The sequence below is a fragment of the Lutjanus erythropterus genome, chromosome 7 (genome assembly GCF_056507025.1).
Source record: "Lutjanus erythropterus isolate fLutEry1 chromosome 7, fLutEry1.hap2, whole genome shotgun sequence".
Classification (NCBI taxonomy): domain Eukaryota; kingdom Metazoa; phylum Chordata; class Actinopteri; order Lutjaniformes; family Lutjanidae; genus Lutjanus; species Lutjanus erythropterus.
This window is the reverse complement of record NC_139323.1, coordinates 30,596,900-30,624,609: the sequence shown is the minus strand read 5'-3', so window position 1 is coordinate 30,624,609 and position 27,710 is coordinate 30,596,900. Positions and strand designations below refer to the sequence as shown.

At 40.4% G+C, this 27,710-nt stretch overlaps 1 protein-coding gene across 1 annotated transcript in view; it reads left to right on the top strand.

Moving 5' to 3' along the window:
- Window positions 1-25,968, top strand: part of igfbp3 (insulin-like growth factor binding protein 3) — a 31,427-nt gene extending 5,459 nt beyond the window's left edge. The window contains exons 2-4 of the mRNA XM_084723515.1: window positions 3,490-3,737; window positions 8,980-9,099; window positions 23,977-25,968. Coding sequence (XP_084579641.1) covers window positions 3,490-3,737; window positions 8,980-9,099; window positions 23,977-24,102 — 494 coding nt within the window. The 3' untranslated portion in view covers window positions 24,103-25,968. The remainder of the gene's footprint in view (window positions 1-3,489; window positions 3,738-8,979; window positions 9,100-23,976) is intronic.
- Window positions 25,969-27,710: the final 1,742 nt, after the last annotated feature.

The window sequence follows — 27,710 nt, the reverse complement described above, 5'->3', positions numbered from 1 at the left end:
GTGACCTTAAAAAGTCTTGTTTACACTCAGTTCCTCTCTGTGGCTCTATCTCTTGGTCTGCATGCTGTGGAAATTTGTGGATATGAAATCGTCATGTTTCTGTTTATTACTTGGCTTCATCTCTGGCTCCAAACAGCCCACAAGGCAATGAGCTAACTTTATTTTGTCCTTTTAAACAGGCCTCTCCAGACAGTCAAGAATTCTCTGCTGGATTAGGAGAAGCAGGCATTCATTATCCTGTATTACAATGTTTTATAAACTAAAACAACTCTATGATGCTGACGTTAGCTTCCGATTCTTAGCTTTGCAAGGAAAGTTTAGGGATTTAAGAGCAGATTTCACTTATCTACACCATGTAGAATAGAAAAAATAGTATAATAAAATATATTAAAAGCCTTAGTTTACCCCAAAATCAAAAATACATATTTTTCCCTGGTCTGTAGTGCCATTTACCCATTAAGATTATGGGTTTGCAACTTTTACAGTCAAAGGAGCCATTTCTGGCCGAAAAAGACAGAAGAATTGGAGCCACAATTACTTGTGTATTTTTCCCCCAAAGACTTCTTTTTATTTATTTTTCTTTTTCATAGTTGGCATCCATAGCTAGTCTACGGAGGCTCAAGACTAGCAAGACAAGACTAGCCACTGACAAAATTTAGAGGGAAAGGCACTGAACTGTAGATGTAGGCTATGATGCACATTTTAGTTGATGAAATATTATAAACCTTTTTTTTATTTGGTGAATAGTTGGGGGTAACCAAAAATTACAAACAAATCCAAGGCAATCTCTTTTAAAATAATTAAAATGCCTTTATTGTCATGGCATGCTCATGTTAGATCTTAAAGTCTTAAGTCTTGATGTGACCACACCATGACAATAAAGGCATTTTTTTGTGATTTGTGAGTGAAGGAAGGGCTCCCACGTGAACATTTTTTGATTTACACATTGTTAAAATTGAGGAATGCAAGAATGTTAAAACATAACCCTTATTTATTTCCATATAATTTTTTGACAAAGCAACAGGGAGCCACTAGAAAGCTGCAAAAGAGCCACATGTGGCTCAGGAGCCGCAGGTTTGCGTTTTGAGTTGAGTTTGGAGATATCATACATAGTACATAGTACTCAGCTTGTGGTGTTCAAAGCACCAAAATAATACATTTGAAAAAATCAAATCCGTTGTCTCTTTCCAAAAATCATGGTCCAGCTACTCAAGATAATTGATGAGGTTGGGTGACTGGAGGAATATGTCGCCTATCGGCAATGGGCTGAATCCATCGATGGTTGGTTTTGGGGGGTGATTTTTGGAGTCAGTATTTGTCATTTTATATTGCTAATGTAATGGTCTGCAGAGTGACAGGTGCTGCTCTCACCCAGCAACCCAGTACACACCCACTCAGCCAGAGCCGAGCGCTCTGAGCTGGGTGAGGAATGAGAGGAAAACAGCCTGTAGAACCAGACTATTTAAACATCTAACGTTGCCAATTAAGGATTTATTTCAACCAAACCAGAGTTGGTGAGTGTTGGGACAGTGGAAAGACTAACAAAGATGGTTTTGGTGAGTTTTACATGTTTTTCTGTTTGAAAGAAGTGTATTTTATGAGGAGCTAACAAGGCAGTTAAGCTCGTCTTAGTTTGGTAAAAGAGAGAAGCTTGAATTCAGAAGGCACACGGTTGTATGTTTCTGTTTAATAAAGAAAACAGGTGTGAGGATGTTTCATTTCAGGACACTTTTGTGAGTATTTTGTTTATTAGACGTAGTGAACGTATATATACCTATAATATATTGGCAGTTGCCCGTTGATGGGCTGACGGTTGCAGGTAGGATAATTTGACATATCACCCAACCCTAATAATTCACAGACCTTGTTGGGAGCAGTTTCTTTATGGTAGCAAGAAAAGTAATTCCGATAGATTCTACAGCAGATTCTACATGAAACTGCTCATAACAAGGTCTGTGGATTATCTTGATTATCATGATCTCAGAAAGAGCAATTGCTGCTGAGTTTTTCTTCTTTTTTTTTTTTTTTTTGTGTGTGTCTCTCTGCAGCTCACACCAAAACTATCTAGAGTGATAAACAGCACTACAGGCCAGAGGCAAAATATGTAGTCTTGAATTTGGGGTGACCTGTCCCTTTAAGGCGTTTAAAACTCATTTTAGGATTTGTGACACATTTATTCTATCTATGAAGAGTCTCAGGGACTGCAGATGGACATTAGCTAGTAGTTCAATCTGGTCCAACACTTCTCTTGTCCTCCTCAGTAGAGCCAGGTTTTGTCCAAACTTTTCTGTACCATTACTGGTACTGATAGCTTGGTTCCTTAACGATACTTATTTTGATACCAAATCCATTTTAACAAAAAGGAAAATGCATTACACATTGTACAAGTATTCATGTTAAAGGAAAATGCTTTTCAAAAACCCGTGGGTAAAAAAGTAAAATAATGTTCTCCACCTGCAGTTATAACTTAATGTTTTTACTGCAGTAAACTATGCAGTAAAATGTAACTTTCACCATCACCACCATAACTAGATCTTGGTACAACCATGCCACATGTGTATTTGCTCACTGATGTTGATGAGATGTACGTCTCCTTATTTATCAAATTATGTCATTCACTCGATAGTGCTGAAGCAATTTGTCTGGAGCCATAAAAACATTGAGGTTTGATCCCCAGCTCTACTTGTCTGTGATTAATGTTTTGTTTTGTTGTTAAAAAAAATGTAATCAACTAAAACAAAAAGAGGACATGTTTTTAATCAAAGTAAGAATAATGATGTTAAAATTACCATTAGCTCTAATATCACAAATCATATGGCAATTGCAATATCAGTCAAAATAATCACAATTATATTTTTATATTTTTTCAGCCCTAGTCTTGAATGAGCACTTGCAACATTTCTTTTAAATAGATTTAGTACTTTTGATACTACAGTTAACTGATGTTGTATCACTTTAAATGTGGTATTGAAATTTATTATTGAAACTAGTTAAATTGCCCTGTTTTTGTTTTAATAAATAAAATAAAGGTTTCAGAAGTCTATAAGTTGGTTTTAAACAGCCTTAATAAAATACATAAAACTTTTTTCACAAAATGTGATGCAAAAACAAAGAACTAGCCACCAAAATTTATTATTTATCTTTCCTGTTAACCTCTGAAGGCAGGAAGCTACAATTATGACGCCAACTTCAGTAGGGTTGCAATTTAGGATTATTTTAATAATTGATTAATCAGTTGGTTCTTTTCTTCATTAATCGATTAATTGTCTGGTCTATAAAATGTCAGAAAATAGTGAAAAATGTCGGTCACTGTTTCCACAAGTCAAAGATGACGTCCTCAGAAAATATTCACATTTAAGGAGCTGAAATCAAAGAATTTTGATTTTTTTTTTCTTAAAAAATTACTCAAACCAATTGATTCTAATTTGTTGTGGCTCTAAATGTAAGCATTACTCAATAAGAATGAAATGTTTGTTTTCTTCTGTACAGATACAAATCAGGTAGAAGAAGGCTGTGTGAACGTGACCGCGGCAACGATGACGGTGCTGCCCGGCGTGGCGACTGTGAAGGACGGGCACAGTCGTGGGTCGATGGACACGAGGCCGCCGCTGCACAACAAACTGATCCAGAAAGATCAGAACAGGAAGACTCAGAGCTACAAGGTGGAATCAGTGTCAGGAGGAGCCAATATGGACATTCACAACTTCTCCCTGGAGAACAAGAGGGAGACTGAGTATGTAAGTTACACTCTGAGGCAATGAGATTTCTGTTAAAATTGTTTTAGCATTGTTATTTGGAGGAAAAAGAGTAACTGCAGAGGTTCATAAAGACAATTGTTAAATAAATTCTTCCATGTCATAGGCAATATATATATATAAACGTTCTTTCCGTGAATTTTATTTTTGAGCATTTTAATGGTTTTTCAGATTTTGTCTCTACCTGAAAAACCATTAAAAACGGTTCCTGTACTCAGGGGAATTACTAATTTTTTCCAATGAAATGCTGTTGGAGTGAAATACTTTCACTGTATAAAAAGCACAACTTTATAACTTAATTCACTGATTTAGTTGAAAGTGGATCATATTTTATGGAGAAAGTATTTTCATGTTTTCCATCTGATTCTCTGTACACTGTATAAAAAATAGTGGAGGTGACTTAAAATTTGAGTTTTGAGCCCAGCTCAAATAGAGGAAAAGTAAACTGTCTTAACAGAAGATCAGTAGTTGGTCATTTTTTTTTCAAAACTCAAGAGTTTGAGTTGGGCTCAAAACTCAAAACTCTATTGCAGTCTACTGCCTTGAAATTTTGAGTTTTCTCAACTTTTTCATTTTTACAGTGTAGCTGCTCAACTTCAGTGTTCTGCAGTTTAATTACAGAGATCCCTCATAGACAGATATAGCTTTAGGTTTGTTGCTAAAGTAGCCAACAGTAACTCTTAGCTGCTGTTAGCAGGGAACAGAGCCCTGCTCAGAAGCCTCCCACTGAACACATCCTCCAAAACTGACAGGGGAAACAGTACTGAGGTCATTTGTGGAGTTTCCCAATAGGATGACAGCTTTACTTGTTGCTAAAGTAACTTAGTTAACCGCTAACTGCCATTAGCTTGGTTAGCTGTGGCTAACCACTAACTGCCGTTAGCTCTATCACCCATGACTCAGCCCCAGGGTGCTGGGAGCCAAACCCAGAGCCAAAATAACCTGTGGTCAAACTGGTCTCACAGCCTGTGTTGGTCCCTGTCCAGCCATGTTCACTGGGAGCGCACAAAGCTAATGGCTACTGTAATAAATGCCAATCAATGTCAGTGACAAATCCCTCCGTAGCTGCCTGTTTTACGGGAAACAAGTAACCAATAAGTGTTTCACTAGCTGTTTTACAGAATATTTACTGACAGAATGACAGTCGAACTGGTGGGACGGGGACCACAGTATGTTTATATTGTGGTGGGCTGCTACAAGTAAATGAATTAAGTCTGGGAAACAATGAGTGTTGACCTTTCAAAAATAAACATTATGAACTGACATAAACTGTGAAAAGAAGAGAGACTCACGAATGACGGAAGAGCCGGCTAGTTAGCTTGCTTGCTCAGTTGCAAGCTAGTTTGCTTGTTGGCTAACATGTATTTTGTATACAGTACAGTATTTACCTTTTGACAAGTTCTGGTTTGTTGCACAAATATTTGGCCTTTCAAAAACCCAATGCTTACTTACTCAGTGCAGCTCTGCACTATGTCACAGGACTGCTATTACAGTTTAGTATCACAATATTTAAAACATCTATTTAAAGGTACCCGGTGGTGTTTTAATTGTAAAGACACCCCCACATAAATCATATTCATTCAAGTCAGTTTCACTCCATATTTTTCCCCTGGTCATCCACTCCCCGCTCCCCAGTGGATCTTGCCCCACCGTTTGAGAACCACAGACTTAAAGGATCAATTTAAGGCTTAGAAGTTTTAAAACTATTGTCTGGTGGTCATATGAACATTGAAACAAACCTATAGGGAACACATTTGTTATGAAACATTTTCGAAGCTAACATCTGCTTGGTCAATGGGTCTCATGCATGAATTGTTCGTATGAACAGATTTGTCTTAAATTGTGTGCTTTTCATGGCATTCATCAATTCTTTCTTCTCATCTGTTCATATGTAAGAGTACCCCATTTACACAAAAGCCAACTTTTGTTTTGTGCTGTGAAACATTGATAATGATGAAAAAAAAAATTGGGTTTATGAAAATACATAAGAAAAATGTTATACAACTATGTAGTCATTTAATAATTCTAAAAGTTTACACTTCCCGGCACATGCACCAAATTTTAGATCAAACGTGATTTATCAACATATTCAGGTGGGTAAGAACAGTCTTGGCTGTTGGCGCCTGTTTCGTGAATCCCACATAAGAGTTTCTTATTTTCCTGTTACTGCTTTGTTTAAGAAAAAATATTAGAAAAATAAGAAACATTCATGCATGAGACCCAATGTTTTCATGACTATTTTCTTTATCACTGCACACTTTATTATCGCCTTTTGCTCCAATTAACACTAATGATTAGCATCTTTACCATATGTCATAAGGAGACAGCAGTCTGCAACTCTATGAAATGTTTTTTTGGTGCTCATTTTGGGTCTTTGTTGAGAGCCGATTGAAGAGAAGTGATAGGAAGTCAGATGAGAAATAGAGGGGGAACAGAGGCTGACATTTTTTCAATAATTCCATTGGACTCTGGACTGGTATGGGATGGTTGGGAAAACCTCAACAGGAGCTGGCGGGTGTGGGATTTATGATAACAATAGGTAAGTTGTATTTATTAAAATGAAAATATATGAAATTGATGTGAGCAAGATGGGACAGGAGTCATTCTTCCAGGATTGGGTCGGGACTAGGTTGAATGTTGCCACCCATCAACAAAGCCAGACAGATGAAGCGCTTTGTTTTAATAAAGAAAATGGAAATAAGGTTGACTATAGATTGTGACAGAATCAGCACTCGACTGGAGCAAAGTGTGACCACATTCAGCACAGACACAGACAGCAAACAGAGCAGGCTTCTGCTGCTAGCACTGCTAACGTTAGCCACACCATGTAGTGAGTTCCGTTTGCCCGCAGATACTGCGATCCTTTTCGGTCTGAAAAAGTGAAGCATTTAGTGACACACTGTCATGTTTTGTAGGTCAGTGCTCAGTGTTGATATTGCATGGCGCAAAGTGGCAAACATTTCACCAGCATTTCAAAACAATTTGGTGATTGTAGACTGTGATGAATGGTTTTAAATAGCTCTTAATATACACAGTATTTTTTCAGACAGTGTTTAAAATCGTCAGTTAATGAGTTGTAAGTGTTTTCTTACTGTTAGACTAGTCGACTAGTGTAAACTAAAATTTGCCTTTAATCAACAAGGAAATTAATCACCAGGAACACCCCTTGTTGGGACAGGAGTGAAAATCCACTGCTGTGTCATCCTCTAATGGGGACCAACATGCAACAAAGGTGCCTGACTTTTCATGCACCAGGGATGTTATAGTTCAGGGTTAAAGCCTTACTTTCTAGACCACCAGGGTGAATGCATCTGTGGGTTCTCTGTATGTCAACCCAAGACTCCACCCACTGATTAGCACCCATAGTGAAGAGGGACAACTCATCAGTGAAGTCACATGCTGAGCTAATTTGTTGGAATTAAAGACTACAGACTGCTGCCGCAGTTCTCTCCATGGCTCATGGATGGATGTAGAATGCATATATGTCTGTGAACCTGCGGTAGGTGGTACTGTTAGGCATGTGCAGCCTCACGCACGTGCAAGAAAAACTCAAGATACAAACAGTATGGGGAATCCCTCTTCAAAACATTGATCTACTGAGCAATTTGTGGTCAAACACTCCACGGGGTACCTTTAAGTTATCTACTGCCATTTAAACAACATAATTTTTGGTTATGTGCCATCAAACATTCTGTAAGAGAAGGTACCACTTTTTCCAGAAAGCTGACGTCTAATTTTGGACTCAGCCTCTTAAACTTGGACCAAACAGTGGGCTCATCACCGCAACTCACATGTTGGTCTTTCTTTGCAGGAAAAACATTTAGATTCTAGTCAAATCTTTCCAAAATACCAAACAGAATTTTCGGGACTTTTGCATTAACCAATTAAGATTATTTAATTTTGAAGTGATGTGTTTTTGCTGTGAAAGCGATTGCCATCTTTGGTTTTAGTATATCTCTTAAAGGGATAGTTTGGATTTTTTGAAATGGAGGTGTATGTGTATTACCTACAGTAGATGGTGCCCCAGTTTGGAGAAGCAACAGGAGTACTGGCATATGAAGCTGAAAAATGTACTGCCATGGACACGGTCAGCAGCAAAATGTATTTCAGCCACCAACAACACAATCTATCAGTTTAAGTGTGTTATATTTAGAATATTTTCACCAAACTAGGGGTCTGTCAACTGGCGCCTCCTGTAGATAATATACTGATAGACTAACAAACCCACTTCAAATAATCTGAACTGTCCCTTCAATATAGACATTGTATAGCTTAAAGGATGTGTTTGATACCATAAATATGTCATCATCCTGTGTTTAAAGTCATTTTCTAACTTAAAACCTGCCTACACTCTTAGAAATAAGGGTTCCAAAAGGGTTCTTCCTGAAGGGTTGTAGTTCTACGCAGAACCGTTTGATTCTGAAGAACTCTCATTTAAAGAAGGGGATCATCAAGAGTTCTTTGTAGGACTAGGGGTTCCAATAAGTAACCATTTTTAATAAGAAAGAGCTCTTCAAGGATTGATGAAATCAAAATATGTTTTCTCAAGTTAACGATGATTATTGTAATATTCATAATCTTAATATAAAAATATAATAATGCCTGGTTGTAACCTGGAGGACTTTGGAGAAAATATAAATAGTATTTAATGAATATTTAACAGTCAGTGTCTTATTATGAACATCCAATTTAATTTTATACAAGAAAAGTTGTAAAAATGTTTGTGAATGCTGTCAGTTACAGTTCTTAGAGTTTTATTTTATTTTTATTTTATATTTTTGGATTCCCCCTGGGTGAGTTCTATGTAAAACCCTTAGAATATAAAAGGGTTCCTGATAGAACACACTCAGCGTGTTCTTGTTAGCACCCTCAGAAGATGTAAAGTTTATGGATAGAACATTTAACAGATGGTCCTAGGTATAGCCATTGAAGCTGTGTTTCAGGGAGAACCTGACGGTGTTCCAAGTGGAAGCTTAATAAAATGTTCTACAAGGAACCAAAAAGGTTTCTCCAGTGGGGACAAGTCAAAGAACCCTCTATGATTCTAGCTGGAGCTGTTATTTCTAAGAGTGTAGGGTGAAAGTTGTAACTCACTTTTATAGACTGATGTTGACCATAAATGTGTGTAATTGCATGAACACTCCTCATGTTCTTCATGTGTGTGATTGTGTAAGGATGAGTGTGTAATATCGGTGTTGTTGGGGTGTGTTTGCCGCGTTGCTAGGGGCCGTGTCGGCGGGAGATGGAGAGCATCCTGAGCAGTCTTAAAATCAGCAACGTGCTCAACCCGAGAGGCTTCCGCATACCCAACTGTGACAGAAAGGGCTTCTACAAGAAAAAACAGGTGAATGGCTCTCCCTGCTGTTCCATCTCTTTCCCTTTTCTCTCCTCTCTCACACACACACTGTCTGTCACACACACACACACACACCTGCAAACATGCAAATAGACCCACCGCATGCCTGAACACTTCCAAAGAATCCTCACAGACTCATCCCACCCACCCACACATGCACAATCCCCCTTTTTTTGTGCAGCTCGGGTTGCCTTGACAGCCACATCAACACTATATTATCAGAATGGCTAATAACCATGTATTACCCCGGTAAATGCACTGCAGCCGTCTGACTCATGCCTCACAGGAAATGAAGTCGGTCAGGTGTGTTTGTGGGTGTGTGCGGTGTGGGAGAGTGTGGGGGGTAGGGATGTAAGAATGTGGTTGGGGAGAGTGTGTGTGGCACGGTAGATGTGGCGGCAGGGGAGTGTATGTATGGCGCTTGTTTGATGGCGGTAGTTTTGGTGAGGGTGTGTAGGTGTGGGGTGCTGTTGGTGAGGTAAAAAAAACAAACAGGCTGTCGCTGGTTTAGTTTTTCTTGTCCGTGGTGCAGGCAGACCGGGGCCACCCATGGCCTGCTCATTTGTGAGGCTGGCGGGTGACGCGCTGACCTGCAGAGAGGAGGGGTGAGGCGGGAAAGGTGGTGGGGTGGCAGTGGTGGGGCTGCTGCTGAGACATACGGCGTGTCAGATAAATACCACCGTCCAATTTCCTGAGGTTGGGTGTCTTATCGGAGGGATTCCACAGAGCTGGGAGCCCGTTCTGAGAAACGCATGAGTCACCAAAAAACCCCCCACAAGCACCGTGAGTCAGAGACCAACTCGAGCCATAACACACACACACACACACACACACACACACACACACACACACACACACACACAGAATAAAATCTCATATTCTTACCTCATTCTTTCCCCAAACTCTCCAAAGTGCGGTTTCATTGTTACTTTTATTAAAATCAGACTCTTCCTTGGTCTTTTCCTGGATTTCATCAACAAATATCTACCAGGAAAGTGTCCGCTCTGGTCTAAGTGTGTGTGTGTGTGTGTGTGTGTGTGTGTGTGTGTGTGTGTGTGTGTGTGTGTGTGTGTGCAGCAGTGTGCCAGCCCTCGTCACTCCTTTTCTCAGTGGGCCGGTGGGGTGCAGGCTGTTGTGTTAAATCCATCCGAGGGGATGTGCCTTCACGGTGTGTTGCAGAGATTTATGACCGGAAACACAGCGAAGAGGAGACCGTGTGAACCGTCTAGGGTGACAATACTGTGAAAAGAAGGGAGCCAGGGTGGGAGGAGGTGGGAGGGAGGTAAGGGGGTGGAGGGGTGAAGGACTGAGCAGAGGAGAAAGGGGCATAACCATACACATGATACACACGTTGTGTCACGACTTTAAAGTGATAAATCTTTTAATATCAGGAACTGTTGAAAGGCAGCAGTTTCATCTTTCATATGGATCTTTTCCATCAAATAGTACCAGGAAGTAACACAGCTTTTCATATGGATCCTTTCCATCAAATAGTACCAGGAAGTAACACGGCTTTTCAAACACTTAGTTCCAGGAATGACGGATCAACAGGAACTAAAATAAGAACAATATCAAAGTTCCTTTTGTGCATCCTTGTTCACATCTAAAGAACTATGGGGATTAGGCAAATTAGACTGATAATGGATCAGATAACGCTAACGATTTTCACGCACAAAGAAACAACAATACAGAGTCATTGCGTGAGACATGCGGAGGTGGAAAATTAGACTGAAAGTTCCTTTAGTATGTTCTACTTTCTGATGCAGAGCTAGCCTTAGAAATTGCAGAAAGGCAAGATACTTGTGTTACAACTTGACAAGTCAAGTCTAGGGTAGAGCTGAACAATTTTGAAGAAATATCGAATTGCAGTTACATTGACTGATATTGCAATTGCAATACGATTTGTAATATTAGAGGAAAGGATCATTTTTACATCATTATTCTCATTTCATTGAAAAACAGATCTAAATGATTATGGAGTCTTATTTTTTTCAGGGATCTGCACTAAACAAAGATGTTGTAAGTCTAGAGAATGATATGTTGATCAGGACACCTCTGCTGCACCACAATACTTAATTTAAAATGGTATTTTTTAAGGCAGTTTGCTTTGAACAAATACTGTGCATCCTGTAATATGAAAACTGCAGTAGACTATATTGCAATTTCACTAAAATTTTGATTACTTGTTAAGCCCTAGACAACAGTGAGAGTGATCTAAAAGAACAATGGCTCCTAAAGAGGTTAGGTTAGATGTTCATATAAAATATATAGTTTTATTATAGTATTCTTGAAATTTCTTGCTCTTTTCCAAAATGCTTCCAGGTATGACTAGCAGAACAGGTCAGTCAGGTTACAGCTATGTTACTGTTGTTTAAATCCCATCTTTATTCCAAAGGATGACATTAGCAACAGCCAGTTCTTGCTTTTTCCTTTGAATAAATTACAGAAGTTGAATCAGTTTTGAACCTTCTGTTTGATCAGGGAGACCAGTGCGTGATATCAAGTACTGCAAACTCTGCAACAGTTGCTGCAAGGCCACTAGAAAGTACTAACTCCATAGCAGGGACTTTTGGTGGGAAGGGAAAGCTGGAAACAGGTTCATCTGGTCAAAATGCAGAAAAAAGTCCTGAGTTCCTGGAAAGTCTAACATTCCCCACCCGCACTTATCATGGCTATTCTAGACTACGCTTGTGATTCCACCAGATGTGCAACGGCGCGTTACAGAAGCATCCCAGAAGCGTCTCTCCGCTCTGCTCCACTTCCAGTACGCATCAAGCCTATTTTTGACAGAAGATGCATCAAGCTGCACAGAGCAGATTGAGCCGGGCAGGAAGCCAGACACAGCAGCAGCATAGAGCATACAATTTTCAAAAATAAAAAACACCCTGTGCAAACTCCAGAGCTCAATAACACACATAACTATGTAGCCTACTAACCATGGTAGAAGCATCAAAGTCAAGGAAAAATTACTAAAACAACACAATCTGAGCAAGTCAACAAAATGCTCCGCTCCTGAAACGCTCCTGGTGTGGTATGAAGCGGTATGGAGGATGGAACAAAGTTGTGTTGCAGATGCAATGTCAGAGCCATGACATGGACTCGAGGGATCAAGACATGAAACAGTCCCTCCAGGATTTCAGAGGCTATTTTGGGGATTGTTGCAGCCTAAAATGCCTGATTTCCCTGCAGCTTTTCTAAAAAATTGCGATACACATTGCAGTGTTTTTTGCAATGAAGCTGCAGGAGCACATGAGATTGAGATTACAAATATTCTAACAAAATCTGCTTTACTTATGTGAAGAAGTGCATCTGGGGAGATTCCTCAAAGAAGCAAAATCTTTTTTTGGAGCTCAAACTCTAGCAAGCACAAAATTATAGAATATATAATATATATATGAGTGGACAGTACCAGTGATAACCGGCAGTGACTAAAAACAAAAACAAAAAAAGTAAAAAAAAATAAAATAAAATAAAATCATTGAGTCGGTTCATTGAAACATACATCTATGATGTTTGCATGGGGGACTGCTATGATTGGTGAAGCTGCAGGAAGCTATGATGATTGGTCAAATTTGGGGAAAAAAAAGCTGCACTGATTGGAAATTGCAATTGCAAGGTCGTACAGAATTCACGGGAATTGGTTGAATTTGCATTAACTGTTGAGATCACAACATCCAAACTTCCTGGAGAGACAGGGTAGGCTTTCCCCAGCCTAATGTGAAAAATGTGTACTTTCAGTCCATTTTCACTTTCATTAATAAAATCAAATTCAGATAGCAAAAGAATAAAATTGATGAGCCTCAATTACCCTTACAAGTTTAATGCAATACAAATCTCGAACACAAACAGAGAAAACAAGGTATATGCATGGACACATTTAGATACCAAAAAGCTCTAACAATATTGCATATCACACAGTTTATAGCTACGTGGGAGGAGGCAAACAATGTGGATAACTCTCAGGGAGTCAATGCCGTTTTTCAGTCATTATTATCAGGGGAGTCTGGGATCTGTCCAAGGTCTGTCTTATCTGTACCTCTGGACACCCTGGAGCCTCCCAACATAAAACATGCCAAGAGTGAAGGGCACTGAGGCCTCTCAGGTCAACAACATGTCAAGCACAAAATTAAACATTCTTTCATACTCATAAATTTCTACCACACAGCCAAAGAAGATGATCAAAATTACCATAGAGACTTCTAAAATCACTCCTTTACTGTCTTACTTGCTGTCCTATCCACATACTGTACTCATTGTGTTGCAAACAGTACATTTTTCTGCCATGAACCTCAGCAATTTTCAGCAATTGGGATATTATTATACATTTTATTAACTGTAAAATTATTAACATAAAAATTCTCATTTTCATTCAAAAATACATTTAAATTATTGAGCTGTGATTTTTGCCATGATCCATACCAAAAAAAGATGGAAAGTCTGGACAAGAAAGTTTAGATTAGTATTATTTTGTTTGTGATGTGTGTTTTACAGAGTTAACAAGGAAATTAAAGCTCATCTTAGTCCAGCAAAAGAGGAACACTTGAATTCAAAAGATGATCGGTTGTATTTTTCTGTTTATTAAGACAAATAGGTGCAAGAATATTTATTATCTTGACATCTTGTGAGTTTATTTTGTTAATTTCCTTTTATTTTGACTAGCAGCAGAAGCTGGTATGTGATAAAACTGAAATTTCTGGCACCAACAACACAGCAAAACATTTTCACTAGGTTATATGGTTTACTGCTCTGTGGTGATTAATGTTTCCCCCCAGTTTTTCCTCTGTTCACGATGCAATCATGACGTCAGCTATTGGAATCCTCTTAATGAATTCAACTACGGCTGCAACTAACAAGTGTTGTCATAGTCAATTAATTGTTTGATTATTTTCTAGATTCATTGATTAATAGTTGTTTATTTTAAAATGTCAGAAAATGGTGAAAAAAGAAAAATCTTAATCAGTGTTTCCCAAAATCTAAGATTACGTCCTCAAATGTCATGTTTTACTCACAGCCCAAAGATATTAAGTTTACTGTCAGAAAAAAGTAAAGAAACCAGAAAATATCCACATTTAAGAGGCTGAAATTAGAAAATTTTGACTTTTATTTTCTTTAAAAATTACTCAAACAGATTAATCAAAAATCAAAATAGTTGGCGATTAATAATTAATTATGTTTTATTAAGATTTTAGGGTCAACTATCATGAGGAAAAAGTCACCAGCATGTTCGTGTGTGGTTTTCAGTGTATATGTTGCTGGTAATATGATTTGCCTCAGCACTGTAGGAGCAGTTTGAGTTCTGTTAGCCCTACCTCGCCTACAGAGAAACCTATTTTTAGCAGCAGTTATATGAATTGGCCCAGTATCCCAGTTCAAGCCATGCATGCCCAACACTGACCCACTCATTACACACCCCTCAAAGTCTCTCTCTCTCTCACTTTTCCCCTCTCTCAGACTCCCTCTTTCTCTTTCTCTTTTATTCATCATTTCACCCACCCATCATTACCCCCATTGTGCCCTGCCTACAGTCATCCACCCGTCTTTTGTTCTGCCTGCCCGCTCCATCATTCTGTCCATCCTGCCCTTCCGCCCACCTGGCTTTTCCTTCCTTGTTTGGCCAGGAATCACCCCGCAGAGGGTTGTGAATGGGACGACAGTGTCTGCGTCTCTCTCTGTGTACTCTTTCAGAGTTTAGAGTGTGTGTGTTGAGAGGAAGAGGAGGAGGAGGAGGAGGAAGAGGCAGTGGGTTAAGGATGTGAGCCAGGTGCCTGCGTACCCTTATCCCTCCTCCCTCGCTGGGTCCTGACAGTGCCAGGGCCCATAAGGACTGACTTATTGAGCGTGACTCAGAAGGATCTGTGGAAACGTACACACCGACCACAATGGCTTTATAATAACTGGCCAACCTTCGGGGACCCAGACAGCTATTTTCACTCTGTCTCTCTCCGTCGTTCTCTTCTCTCCCTGGATTTCTAATCCACCTCGCCTTCCCTCTCGCTGGGGGATATGAAGGCATTTTTTCACTATGGCTGTTGCATAATATGGAGACCAATTTTTCATTACGAGTGCGTAAGTTTCAGTACTGATAACAAACCTGTGCAACTGTGCAAGGACTTAAAACGGTGGTAGGCAGTTTATTTTGGGTATCACTGGGCAAAAATTCCATAATAATCTCTCACCATATTGTATTTCAAGTGGTGTGACAGAAAACAAGAGTTCTGCACCTCCTCTTGGTTCTGCTTTCAGGCTTTAGAACACCTGGACCCTGACAGACTTTGGCCAGTCACAGGTCTTTTCAGAGAGTGTGTTCTTGTTGGAACAGGTTTGTGTGCATGTCCCTTCAGATCAGTGTTGGTCCATTATTTTTCATGCAGGGTCACATGAGAGATTGATTAGGATGCCGTGGGCCAGACATAAATGACATAAGGTCCTAATAATGGCCAAATCTCTAACAATAGAATGGTCAGAGGTCTTCTATATAGGGTACTTCTATTGTTGATCACCCTTTCTAAATTGCCATGTGATGAATTTTGGGCTAATATTTTGGAGGCAATGTCCAAAACTTGATGTTTTACAGTGTACCATGCATGCCGCATACAGGTTGCAATGATAGTATCAGCACAGTAGAAGAACAACGTAAACAACATGGATGTACAGCACCGAGTGAATAAAGTTAACGTTAAATACAAAAGATACAGTTTATTATCATTACCACTGAACACATTTCAAAATAAAGGTCTGATACGATTCAATGATAAGAAAGATGCTATTGACTGTCTTTGCTAGATTTTAATTTTTGGTATTTCCATGAAGGCCTTGTGGGAATATTCACATTTAAGAAGGTGAAATCAGAGAATTTTAGCGTTACAAGTCGTTTTTTTTCCTTTGGTTGACCTACAGTTGAGAAACACAAAGGCAGAAGATTTAACATTTAAAAGCTGGTAGTTTAATTTGACAAATGACGTGTTAATCATTGATAAATAGATAAGAGACTAAATATGTCCTTTTTAAAATATGTCTAGATCTGCAATGATTAATCGATTAATGTGAATATTTCCTGGTTTCTTTCCTCTTCTCTGACAGTAAACTGAGTATATTTGAGTTGTGGACAAATCAAGACACTTGAGGACGTCATCTTGAATTTGGGAAACACTGATCTATATTTTTCACCATTTTCTGACATTTTATGGGCCAAACAACAACAAATAATCAATACATTAATCAACTATGAAAATAATGATTAGTTGCAGCCCCAAATATGTTCTCTCTTCTTCTGCTGCTCTTGTCATATCATCTCTCTCTCTAAATTCACTGGGACTCTCATTAAACTATTTTTTTAGAAAAAGCAATATCCTGCAGCTATTCCCAATGCACTTGCAAACACACACACACACACACACACACACACACACACACACACACAGAGATGCACCCTCTTTTACACAAATACATATACGTGCACCCCTATACACAGACACGCGCACACACACGCACATTGCATTTTATGAGCTTGTGTTTATCCTGCGGTCAGACCAGGCTCTTTTTAATGTCCATGAAGCCCAGCGGCGCTGCTATTAGCTATAAAGACCGACATCACAAGAGCACGCATTCATACGCACAACACACACGCATACACACCCCATAAAGGTAGCATTATAAATATGCGAAGTGGATGAAATGTGCTCTTTTAGTGACAGCCATGTGGGCCATGCAGGGGCCGAGAATATGGGGCACGAGGTCTGAGCTGACCTCTGAGCTGAGGTTCAGTCCCAGTCATTTAGGGTGAGCACCTTAAAGGAATAATTCTCCAAAAATCTAACCTCGTGGAACTTTAAAGGTGAAAAGTTGTATAGCTTTCTTCTTCGTGGAGGACACAAACGATAGTCAGCCTGGATTCAGGATTCATACAACAGATTCTAAAAGCAAGCTGGTTTCATTGCACGATTCACTTCCTGTTTCACTTCCATTTGGATGTTTTTATTTGGATGTTTGGATGTTTTCTGAGGACATTTAGAAACAGTGCCGTCATTACACTCTTTGTTCACCAAAGAGAGCTGACATATTTATTCTTAGTTAAAGATCCAACTCACTACATATCTTGGGCTCGCAGCCAAAGTTAGCTACATTAGTTTATGACACAGAACAGAGGCGCAGAACATTTCTCCCTTTGTGGAAAGAAATATATCGGTGGGTGAAGTATGATGCCACAATTCTGGCTATGTACTGCACTGTCTGCAGAGAGTTCCCTGCTAAAGCCAATAAAAATGGATCATTTTTCCAGAGCAATGACAGCGTAAAACAGGTGGCTCACCTGTTCAGAGAGGGCATGGAGGGTGTAACCGGTAGAGTTGGGCAATATGTTTTTTCCTGACGATCATCATCAGCCCATCCAACAGATTGGCAATATCTTCATCCCCCTCCCACCTCCTCCCGTCCTCTCAGGTCTCAGCTGAGAGTTGTGCGCAAGTGGCGAATTCAGTATCTTATGAATCCTACATACGTTCACTACGTCCAATAGACAAAATAAACTCTCAAACTGTCTAGAAATTACATATTTTCAAACTTAGTTTCCATTTTAAATGGGAAAAAACAACTGTACACCTTCTGAATTCAAGCTTCTCTCTTTTATCCAAACTAAGACAACCTTAACTGGCTCAAAAAAACAGAAAAACATGTAAAACTCACCAAAACCGTCTTTGTTAGTCTGTCCACTCTTCCAATTATCACCAACTCTGGTTTGGTCAAAATAAATCCTTAATTCACTGCAGGAAAACAGCATAAAGAGTCTGACTCTGCAGGCTGTTTTCCTCTCACTCCTCACCCAGTTCTGATCACTCATGTTCATTAATGACAAATAATGAACATAAATAGTATTGTTCATGTTCAATACGGTTAAGAGGAAGTTTTAAAAAAAACTTTTCTGGCCCTACAACATTACTAAATTTGCATCCAATGAAACATTTTCTCATTTATGACACAGTGGAGCAGAGGAAAAATAGAGTCTAAGTTCCTCACCATCCAGTGGACCACCATGGGACCTAGCTTCAGTAATTTTTCAGTCCTCTACGAATTGTGCCCTGAATCACACATATGATGTTTGTAAATTTAAAAGATAATTTAACACATCAAGAAAGTCACAATTTATTGTAGAGTAGTGAAGATACAAGGTGAGACATGTAGTGTAGTTGAGCAGTTTCACATAAAGCCTACATTAACTACAACAAACCTACCACAAATTGTGACTTTCTTAACTTGTAAAATTACCTTTTAAATTGACTAATGTATGTGCAATTCACGGCACAATTCAAACGGGATGAGAGCCTTTTTTGATCCAACAGGTGGTTTACTTAAAAGATTAGGATTAGTATGCATTTTGAAAGGAAATCAGGAAAAAATAATTTTCTTAAAACAAAGTGTAAAACTGTAAAAAAAAAAAAAAAAAAACAATCCTTGGGGCTGTGAAGTGACATCCAGTCTCGTTGGACATTTGGCTGTCTTCTCCTACAGTGTGTGTGTGTGTGTGTGTGAGTAGATTGAAGCAGTAAAGAAAGGATTGCTTGAGATGACTGCTAATAGTTCACAGATGAAAGAGAGACTGAGCGGAAATTCAAAGGTAGCCAAGCAACAGGGGAATGCACACATGCACATTTTGCTCTTCCTCTCCCTTCCGCCTCTCCTTTGGCTTTTCAACCCTCCCATACACACACACACACACACACACACACACACACACACACACACACACACACACACACACACACACACACACACACACAGAAACACATTCACCAGGCGCATACAGGACTCCATCATCATTAACCAGAGCAGAGGAACACAATGTTAAGCTCCTCTCCGCAGTCTCGTCCACTGGGTCAGGGCTAAAATAGAAGCTGGCCACAGACTCAGACGATGAGGGGGGAATGGAGGGAGGAGAGGAGAGACAGAAAACAGAGTGAGACAGAAGAGGAGGAGGAGGAGGAAGAGAGGTAGGTAGGAAGGAGGGAGGCTGAGTTCACCAAAAAGAATCCCTCGATGATGTTAGTGTGTGAGAATGGGGCGTGTTGGGCTGCGTACTTGCCCCCAGACTGCTGCAGTAGTTGTTGGTATTTTAATGGGCCTCTGTCTCTATAAAGCTGCCTTTGATCATGCACTCAGGCTGCACGTGGATGTTGACTACACCGGAAACAGACACCTGGTCACACTCTAAAGCCTGTCTGTCTGCCTCGGTGTCTGTCTGCCTACAATGCAGGCTGTAGGTATTAGGAGAGTTTGATTTCAGCTCCACACTCTTGGGTGTTGGAATCTGATGAGCGGTATAGAAATTTTAACCACTTTATGCGAAAAATGCTACGAGTCCAACACTGTTCACTGACGTACAGAATCTCATACATGTACATTTAATAGTGTCATACATAGCATTTTGCAATATGCACTTTTATTGTTGAAGGGATATTTCAGATTATTTGAAGTGGGGTTACAGTAGATGCCAGTCAGTATGTACAGACACCACCACACCTATTACACAATGAACTACTGTGGACAGGGACAGCAACAAAAACTGAAACTCAAATATTCAATTCTGTCTAAAGAAGAAAAGTAAATTATCTCAACAAAACATTATTAGTAGGTAACTCAACTCAACTCTTTTGTCAGATTTTTCATTTTTGTTTTTAAATTGTAAAATTATTGTAAAATTACAATATTTATTTGCATATTGTCCAGCCTTACTTCAAACAGTTTAACTCATCCTCACTCTGTTGCAGTGTGGATGTTAGTGGACTGGGAGGATGATAAATTCTTAGTGGACTCACAGTTACATTTTCGACCTCTTCCTTCTGTAACCTCTGGCACAACATATATTTAAGTTATATTGCATGTCATAACTCAATCTTCTTATAAGAAAGTAGTCAAACAAAAGCAACCGATGTTGACTGTTGGGAGAAGATGTGGCACATGCAGTTTCCATCCACCCAGAGCTCCTCCTGTAAACACCAACCTCGAATCTTGTTATCAATATAAGCCAACAAACACACCAGCGGCAAGTTGACACGTGCCGGTGAACACCACTGTCCTATTTCTCAGTAACAATGTCCATCAGCTCCTCAGAAAAGCAGCACCTCTGCTCATCAGCTCAGTGTTCTGAGGGTGTTAAAAGTTTTTGCAGTTAAAATTTTGTACAAACATTGTCTTGCTTTAGAAAGTAATGTGGGCAACTCAGTTTGAGTTGAGTTTGAGTTAGATCTCAAAAGCGAGAGATAGAGAGAAATTAAGAGACTTACACCTGGATGATGTTTTAGAGCTGCCCCTGAATAACTCAAATTAGCCTTTCAGCAGAGGCGACATCCTTTTATAGCTCCCCCAGATTTTAAACTATGGTATGCTTAAAGAGTTTTAATGTTTTTTTCTGACTATTAGTTGGTTAATGAGCTCAACTCTGCAGTAGGAAGCAGCAGTACGATATGAGGTTACTGTTACAGCATTACTTCATAGTAAATCAGCTTTCATGCTCAAAGTAAGCAGTTAAACCTCTGAGCCATTGTTTCAACCTGTGTACAGAGACGATTGTATGTATACACTCATGGACTGCATATATTGTCCATACTGTACTATCCACTACTTTCTCACACCCAGTGAGACAGGCAGAGAGACAGACAGGCGTGTCTCAGCCCAGGCTGGTCACCTCGCCACTGTCACCACTCCCCCTCGGTTGGGGGAGATGATGGGAAGGAGGATTATTCTAAGCCAGCGTTTAGCCTGGCCCGACTGATTGTGTCGTTTCATGTATACCCCAAATGGAGCTCATAAAACTGCCACTCTACAAAGCACAGTCCCCTGTGGGACATCTGATAGTGTGTGTGTGAATGCATGTGTATAAGCAGGTGGGGGGTATGTATACGTACAGTACATACAACTCTTGTTTGTGTGTGCCTTCATGTTTGCTGATGTGTGTTTATGTGTGCACATGCACGTGCGCTTGTGCACGCGCAGGCCATAATCAGCTCCAGATGATTTTGAGTGTCTGCCAGCTTCCCAGAATAGCAGTGCTGGTTTCCTTGCAGCCCTCCAACTGGCCTTGGCAAATATTTTAGCAACTCCATGTTTACCTTCACACTCCTTCACTCTCACTCACTCAGTGCGTTCCTCTTTCCTGCCCCTTGCTATTGAAAACAATCCACTTTTTTACTCATTTACCCCCACTGGTCAGCAGCACATGAACCTGATAAATAAACTCACAGACTGGACAAACTCAGCAGCATGCTGGCTGCACATGGAGGCTCTCCCACTCTGATCCAGATACATTTATTATCATCTTTCATAAGGCAAGCAGCTGCATCTTCCACACTGTTTATCTCTGACAGTTTCTGCACAAAAAAACTCGGAGACAGTTCCAGACAGCAGGGCATTCCTCCCTGTGATCGATGAGATGTTTGTCTTATTAGAGTTCTGCTGAGGCATGACTTGGCCTCCTGACAAGCATCCAAAATGTGAAAGCCAACACAGAGAGAGATAGAGTCTTATTATACTACGAACATGCACGCTGAAGGTGGTGTTGATAAAGCTGTGTCAGGGTAATTCCTCACCTTGGAAACGCTAATCTGTTTTCACAACCTGTCTCAAAGTGATAAGTTTAATAACGCTGCTACCTCACAGTCTTTCCCTGATGGAAGTATGAGCTGCAGCTGGAGTTGAGTGATATTTGCTAATGTTCTGATGGTGCCACCTGTCCATCCACTCTTGCACACTCTTGAAGGCTGCACATGTTAAAGGGATAGTTCGGATTTTTGAAGGGGGTTCTATCAGTGTATTACCTACAACAGACTGTGGATGGCAGATCCCCAGTTTTGGAGAAGCTGCTAGTATGACTCACCAGATGTACTCGGTATAAGCCTGCCATTGGCCGCTTGTTTCAGGCAGTATTCGCAACCCAAAAATGCTAATTAGCACCTGGGTCGTTAACGGTATCAACATAAACAAGCTATAAGCTGTTACCTTTTCTTTTGCAGTGATTTAGCCATTTTAATGCCAGGGTTGGCCTCCTAGACGAGCAAATGTTCCACCAGAATGACATATTTACTGTTACTGTAAATGGAGTTTTACGGGCAGGGTGTAAGAGAAAAATCACCTATCTCTGGTTAAAGAAAATGAAACTTTGTCCTAACAAAAAAGGTCCATCTATTTCTAGGGCTGCAACTAATGATCATTTTCATTATTGATTAATCTGTTGATTATTTTCTTGATTCATCAATTAGTTGTTTGGTCCATAAAAAGTCAGCAAATGGTGAAAAATGTCAATCAGTGTAGTCCGAAGTCCAAGTTGACGTCCTCAAATGTCTTGTTTTGCCCACAACTCAAAAATATCCAGTTTACTGTCCTATAGTACTGTCCTAAATTTTGACTTTTTCCCTTCAAAAATTAATTAAACCGATTAATCAATTATTGAAATATTTGGCAATTATTTAGATATTCAATTAATCATCAATTAATCATTGCAACTCTGATCCTTTCCATAATGTTGTCAGACACATACCTGTTGATTCCACTGGGAACAGCACGTCTATGCCACGGTTTTGATCCGTTCTCTGCACAACAGCATGTCCCATCAGCAGCATTTCAGAAGTGTTTTGCCCATCTGATTATGTTGACTAGTTCAGATTTTGTTGATTTAGTAGCCATTCCTTGCTTTTTGTGCTTGTACCATGGATAAATAGACTAAATATTTAAATACTTTCTTTTTTGTCTGTTTTTTGATTGCAAGTCTGCATTGGGACTTTTATTTTGAAAACTGACCGTATTCTCTCTGCTTTATCTGTGTCTGACTTTCTGCCCGCTTGATCTGCTCTGTGCAACTTAACGTGGCATCCATCAAAAATAGATTTGATGCATATTTGAAGCAGAGCAGAGCAGAGATACACTCCTGTGATGCGCTGCAGCACTGCTGGTAGAATCACAAGCATTGTGTAGAGTAGCTGGGATCAGCTCCAACGGACGTGGCTTAGCTGTGCCAGGTGGAATCAAGCCTTCAGAATATTCTTTTCCCTGATGATGGCTGAAAGGTCTCACTGAATATCAAAATGTGTTGCCCCATTAGTCACTTAGACACAGAAACATGGGAAATAGGGTCCAGAATGAAAAAATGGCAGTTATCCTTTAAGCAAACACCTTTTAGTGTTATGCAGAATTGCTAACAAGCTCAAAAAGCTAGTTCGAAAAGTCATCTGACTAGGGGAGGGATTCAACTGGAAAGCGTCTCACACCCCTCTCAGACAGGCCTTTGCAACGGAAAACTGCTGTTACAGGACAATTTGCTTTCTCCAAAACAACCAGACTCCTTTGGTAAAAGCAGTAATTTTACCTCATATTACATTTGAATTCCTGGTCTACTGCTGCCTCAAATGGTTAGTTTGTTTGTGATTTGAAGGGTTAGTCTGGCTTCATGGAAGTCGCATAATAACACAATAAAATTGACCAACTATCTAACTAACTTACCTATTGTCTTACCTGCATTTTAGCAAAGGGAGTCTAGTTGCTTTAGAGATATTAGCTCATTTAACAGCAATTGCCCATCAGAAAAGGCTATCTGATGAAAAACATAAAGCAGTGGAAAAATTTCAAATATAGTGCACACTTCAAGTGATATCGATTTTACGTGGCTAAAATACACTTTACTGCTGAGCCTGTCCACAGCAGCTGTCAAACACCAGTACTCCCCACTGCTTCTCCAAACTGGGGGCAATGCACTGACTATGGTTAAGTACCTCATACAACCCCACTTCAAAAAGTTCGGAAAACAAACCCTTTAATCTTCGTACAGTGTTTAGTAAAAGCAAACAGCATACTAATTTTTTTCCCCTCTACTTTTCTTTGCAGTGCCGTCCATCTAAAGGCAGAAGGCGGGGCTACTGCTGGTGCGTGGACAAATACGGGCAGCCTCTGCCAGGCTACGACGGCAGGGAGCGGGGCGAGACGCAGTGCTACAACCTGGAGAGCAAATGAGAGGACAGGAGGGACGACGAGTGGACGGAGAGAGAGAGGAGGACAGAGAATACTGGGGAGGGGGAGAAGGGAGAAAGACAGAGAGAGAAAGAAAGAGAGCCGACTCTTGCATGTAGTTTTCTGTAAACATTTGAAGGGGCTCCGGACCTTTGATTTCGGGTCTCATTTCTGTCAGAGAGTTAGGGAGAGAACATGGGGGAGGGGATGGGGAACAGCCTTTGCGACCGGCCGAGCCTCCTGTCCATCACAGCTATCTGTCCTGTGCTTAGGGAACCTCTATCCTTTCTTAAAAAAAAAGAAAAAAAGAAAAACAATTAAGTTGAAAGCTGAGAGAGAAGGGGAAAAAAGAGAGAATCCTACCATCTGCACTATTCTTTTAGAGAGAGAGGAAGGAGGGACATTTCCACTCACTTTAAAGAGGACTTGTTTGTGACTGTGACCCGAAAAACCGCACCACCAACACCACGTTTCTGTTGTGTGTCTGTCTTTGAGTGTGTAATCTGCGAGTCTGTCTGTGTGTGTGCATGGTCATGTGTGAGCACCTGCATAACATACGTACGTGTGCACAGCTGCATGTCTGTGCACGATGGCGTGTGAGTGTGCGCTCTCCCAAACGTGTTTGTGTAAATACTGTATGTCACTAACCTCAGTTTAGAGATGTTTCAGACTGCCCATCCCCGGCCCCTGCTCCATTAAACAATGCAGAAAGAATATTTTAAAAAAACACTCTCTGGCTCAGGGTCCATTTTGAAGTGAAGGATTATGGGATAGCAGGGCTTTGATTTCTTATCCAGCGCAATGGCCACCAAGGGCCCTCCTCCCTGCCTCTGGCTCATCCCTCGTCCTGCTGTTGGGAAGCGAATGGAGGCAGTTACAGTGCCTTAAAAACAGCCCTTTCCATGCCTCCCCTCCCCTTCACCATCTGTAGTCCTCGTTTAAAGGAATACTCCACTGAAAATCTACCTTGAGTGTCAAATACTCATCTACTCAGCTCTGAAAAATTTGTTGCTAACACCTTTGTGAAGGAGGCCAACTATATAGTTCAGATTCACAACAGTTGCAATCGATCTGAAGGTCGATCCTGTAAAAACAACATAAAAACTTCCATAGAAAATATTGAAACTACTCGTATAGCATCATCCACTTGCGTAGCAATTGCTGGCAATATGCCGGGGTGCAAAACTTAACAGAGCCACCAACTCCCTTTAACCAAACAGCAGTGCACAAGCAAGACACACAATTCAGTTTTCCTGTGCAGCCTAAACCCAAGCCACTTTCTCAGTCCAATATGCACAAAGATATCTGCTCAAAACCAATCTTTCAAAAAAAGGTCAGAGTGAGACCTCTTTTGTTTAGTAACCTCTTTACAAACAGTGCTGGAAACTCTGGCATTACCTCCAGAGCTCCAGTGCAGAGGTAGCAGCAGGCGTCTGGGAATGACAGTCAGGTTGTCGCTGAATGCAGATTAAAGAAATTCAGACTGCAAGGACAGCAGACTGACAAACATTTGGATGGACTGTACCTCCTCCCTCTGTGTGTATCACTGGTGATTTTGCACCATGTTAACGGCAGCCATTCATTCAGCTAAAAATGTGTGCTCCTCATGAAGGGGAGGGGCATTCTTAAAAGCACAGGTCACCCTGACTGTTGGTCCACATCTTGGTGGCCTCACAAAACACTTCTGAAGGAACAAATCAACAGGAGAAAGTGGATTAAGCTGCAAAATGTGCTAAAGTATTACAGTTTATCACACCAGGATGGCAATGCTGACTAGATGCACCGCAGCACATTTCAGCATCGTCCCAGAAGTATCTCTACTCTGCTCTGCTTAAAAATACACACCTGGTGAATTTATGTATGATATTTTGACGAACACAGAGATCATGTGACCATATTAGTCCCCCGTTAGTGAATCAGCATCTCAGTGATTTGGGCTCGCATTCTTCTTTGCAAGGTTTTTTGTTTTTTTTGCATCTTGTTCTGCATCTTTCTCAGTCAAGAATTACAGAGGCCGCATTGACAATTATAAATAAAAGTCTTGGTAGCATTTTTGATGCAAATTCAGGAGACTCATCTCACTACAGGACTACGAAGTCCTGTGTAGACGGGCACCTGAGCAACCAAATGGTGTAGTTGTGATTAAATTGATTTTGTGGTACACCCCACACAGTAGAGTGTCTTCCTGCACAACCACTGCCTGCTTTTCTTCTTAGCAGCCATTGCTACTGTTGTTCAGAAAGCAGATGTTAAGCAGAGGCTTGACATCATTACTAAGTGGATAATGTCAGTAAATCAGGTAAAATATAGATTTCATTTATCTCGTGTGAACACGTCACACTAAACACAGATGTTAGGAAGTCATTTCTAAGTCACACAATGTCCCATGTGAACAGAGATTTAAGCCATGTTTTGGCAATGATATGAATGTATGGAAGAAGTTTCCATGGACATTTTGATATTTTTTGTGACTCTCAGTTGCCAATTATGGTGCATTTCATTTACCTTGGAAGTGTTAAGGGTTGGGAAAGACATCACAACAAGTCAGAAGAAACTTTTCTGAGCTTGATAACAGTGCATTCCCACTATTTTGCACATAAAACAGTGTAGCAATGTGTCCACAGACAGTGTAACTGTTTGCAATTGATTTCATTAGACACAAAATACTTAGCAAAACTTAGTTTTCTAAGTTTCTGAGTTGGAAATCCAGGGTGCGTTCCAGTTGAAATTGAAATTTCTGACTGGGAGGCTCCCCAGTTCAAATGGAACGCATCATGAAATCCATTGCACCTGCTGTGAATCCAAACTGCCATTCTGAGTAAAGGAGTAAAGTATAGTGAGTATAAACTCTTCTGAGCCACTTTTCAAGCTCACCGGAAGCGAGTATTTAACACATACAGACAGATTTTTGGTGGAGTATTATGTTGAGGTGCCACCCTGCTGTCTTTGGGATCAGTTTGATTAGAGTAGTCTGTCTTCTGTCTCTTTCCCACCACCTACTGTTCCTGTCCACATCCATGTCCCTGTTCCACTGTAATAGATCTAACCTGCTATCCTGTGTCCTCATCTCATGACCGCCATGCAGCTCCGGTGCTGTGGTCCTCTTATCTTACATGTCTGTGTGCCTGATCCCGTCCCCATGTCCAACCCACTAACCCATGTGTTATTCCCCTCTCCGGTACCTTGCTCACCTCCGGTCCTCTTCCTGTCAGTGGTGCAACCTGGTGTAGGCTTGTTTGAACGGGCCAAGCCTGGTGTGACCGGCCGCCCCCTATGCTTCAAGCCCAAGCACAAGCACTTAAAGCACTTTAGCTGCACCGCTACTCGTCAATGCATGCAGTTAAAGACAATTGGTCCTTTCTGCATCTGCATACCTTTCCCTCGAGGTAATGTCAGATGAAACAGTGTGATACTGTAAGAAAACAATAATAACCCAGGGAGGAGAAGAAAAAAAAGAAAGAAAGAAAAAAAACGAAGCTACACCAGGACTTCTGACAGCGAACTTAGCGAACACCCCTCAGACAATTTCCATTCAATGCAACTATTTTCTTTTTTGTTGTTGTTGTTTTTGTTTCTTTGAAACATGCTTGTATGATCGTATGCCAACAAAT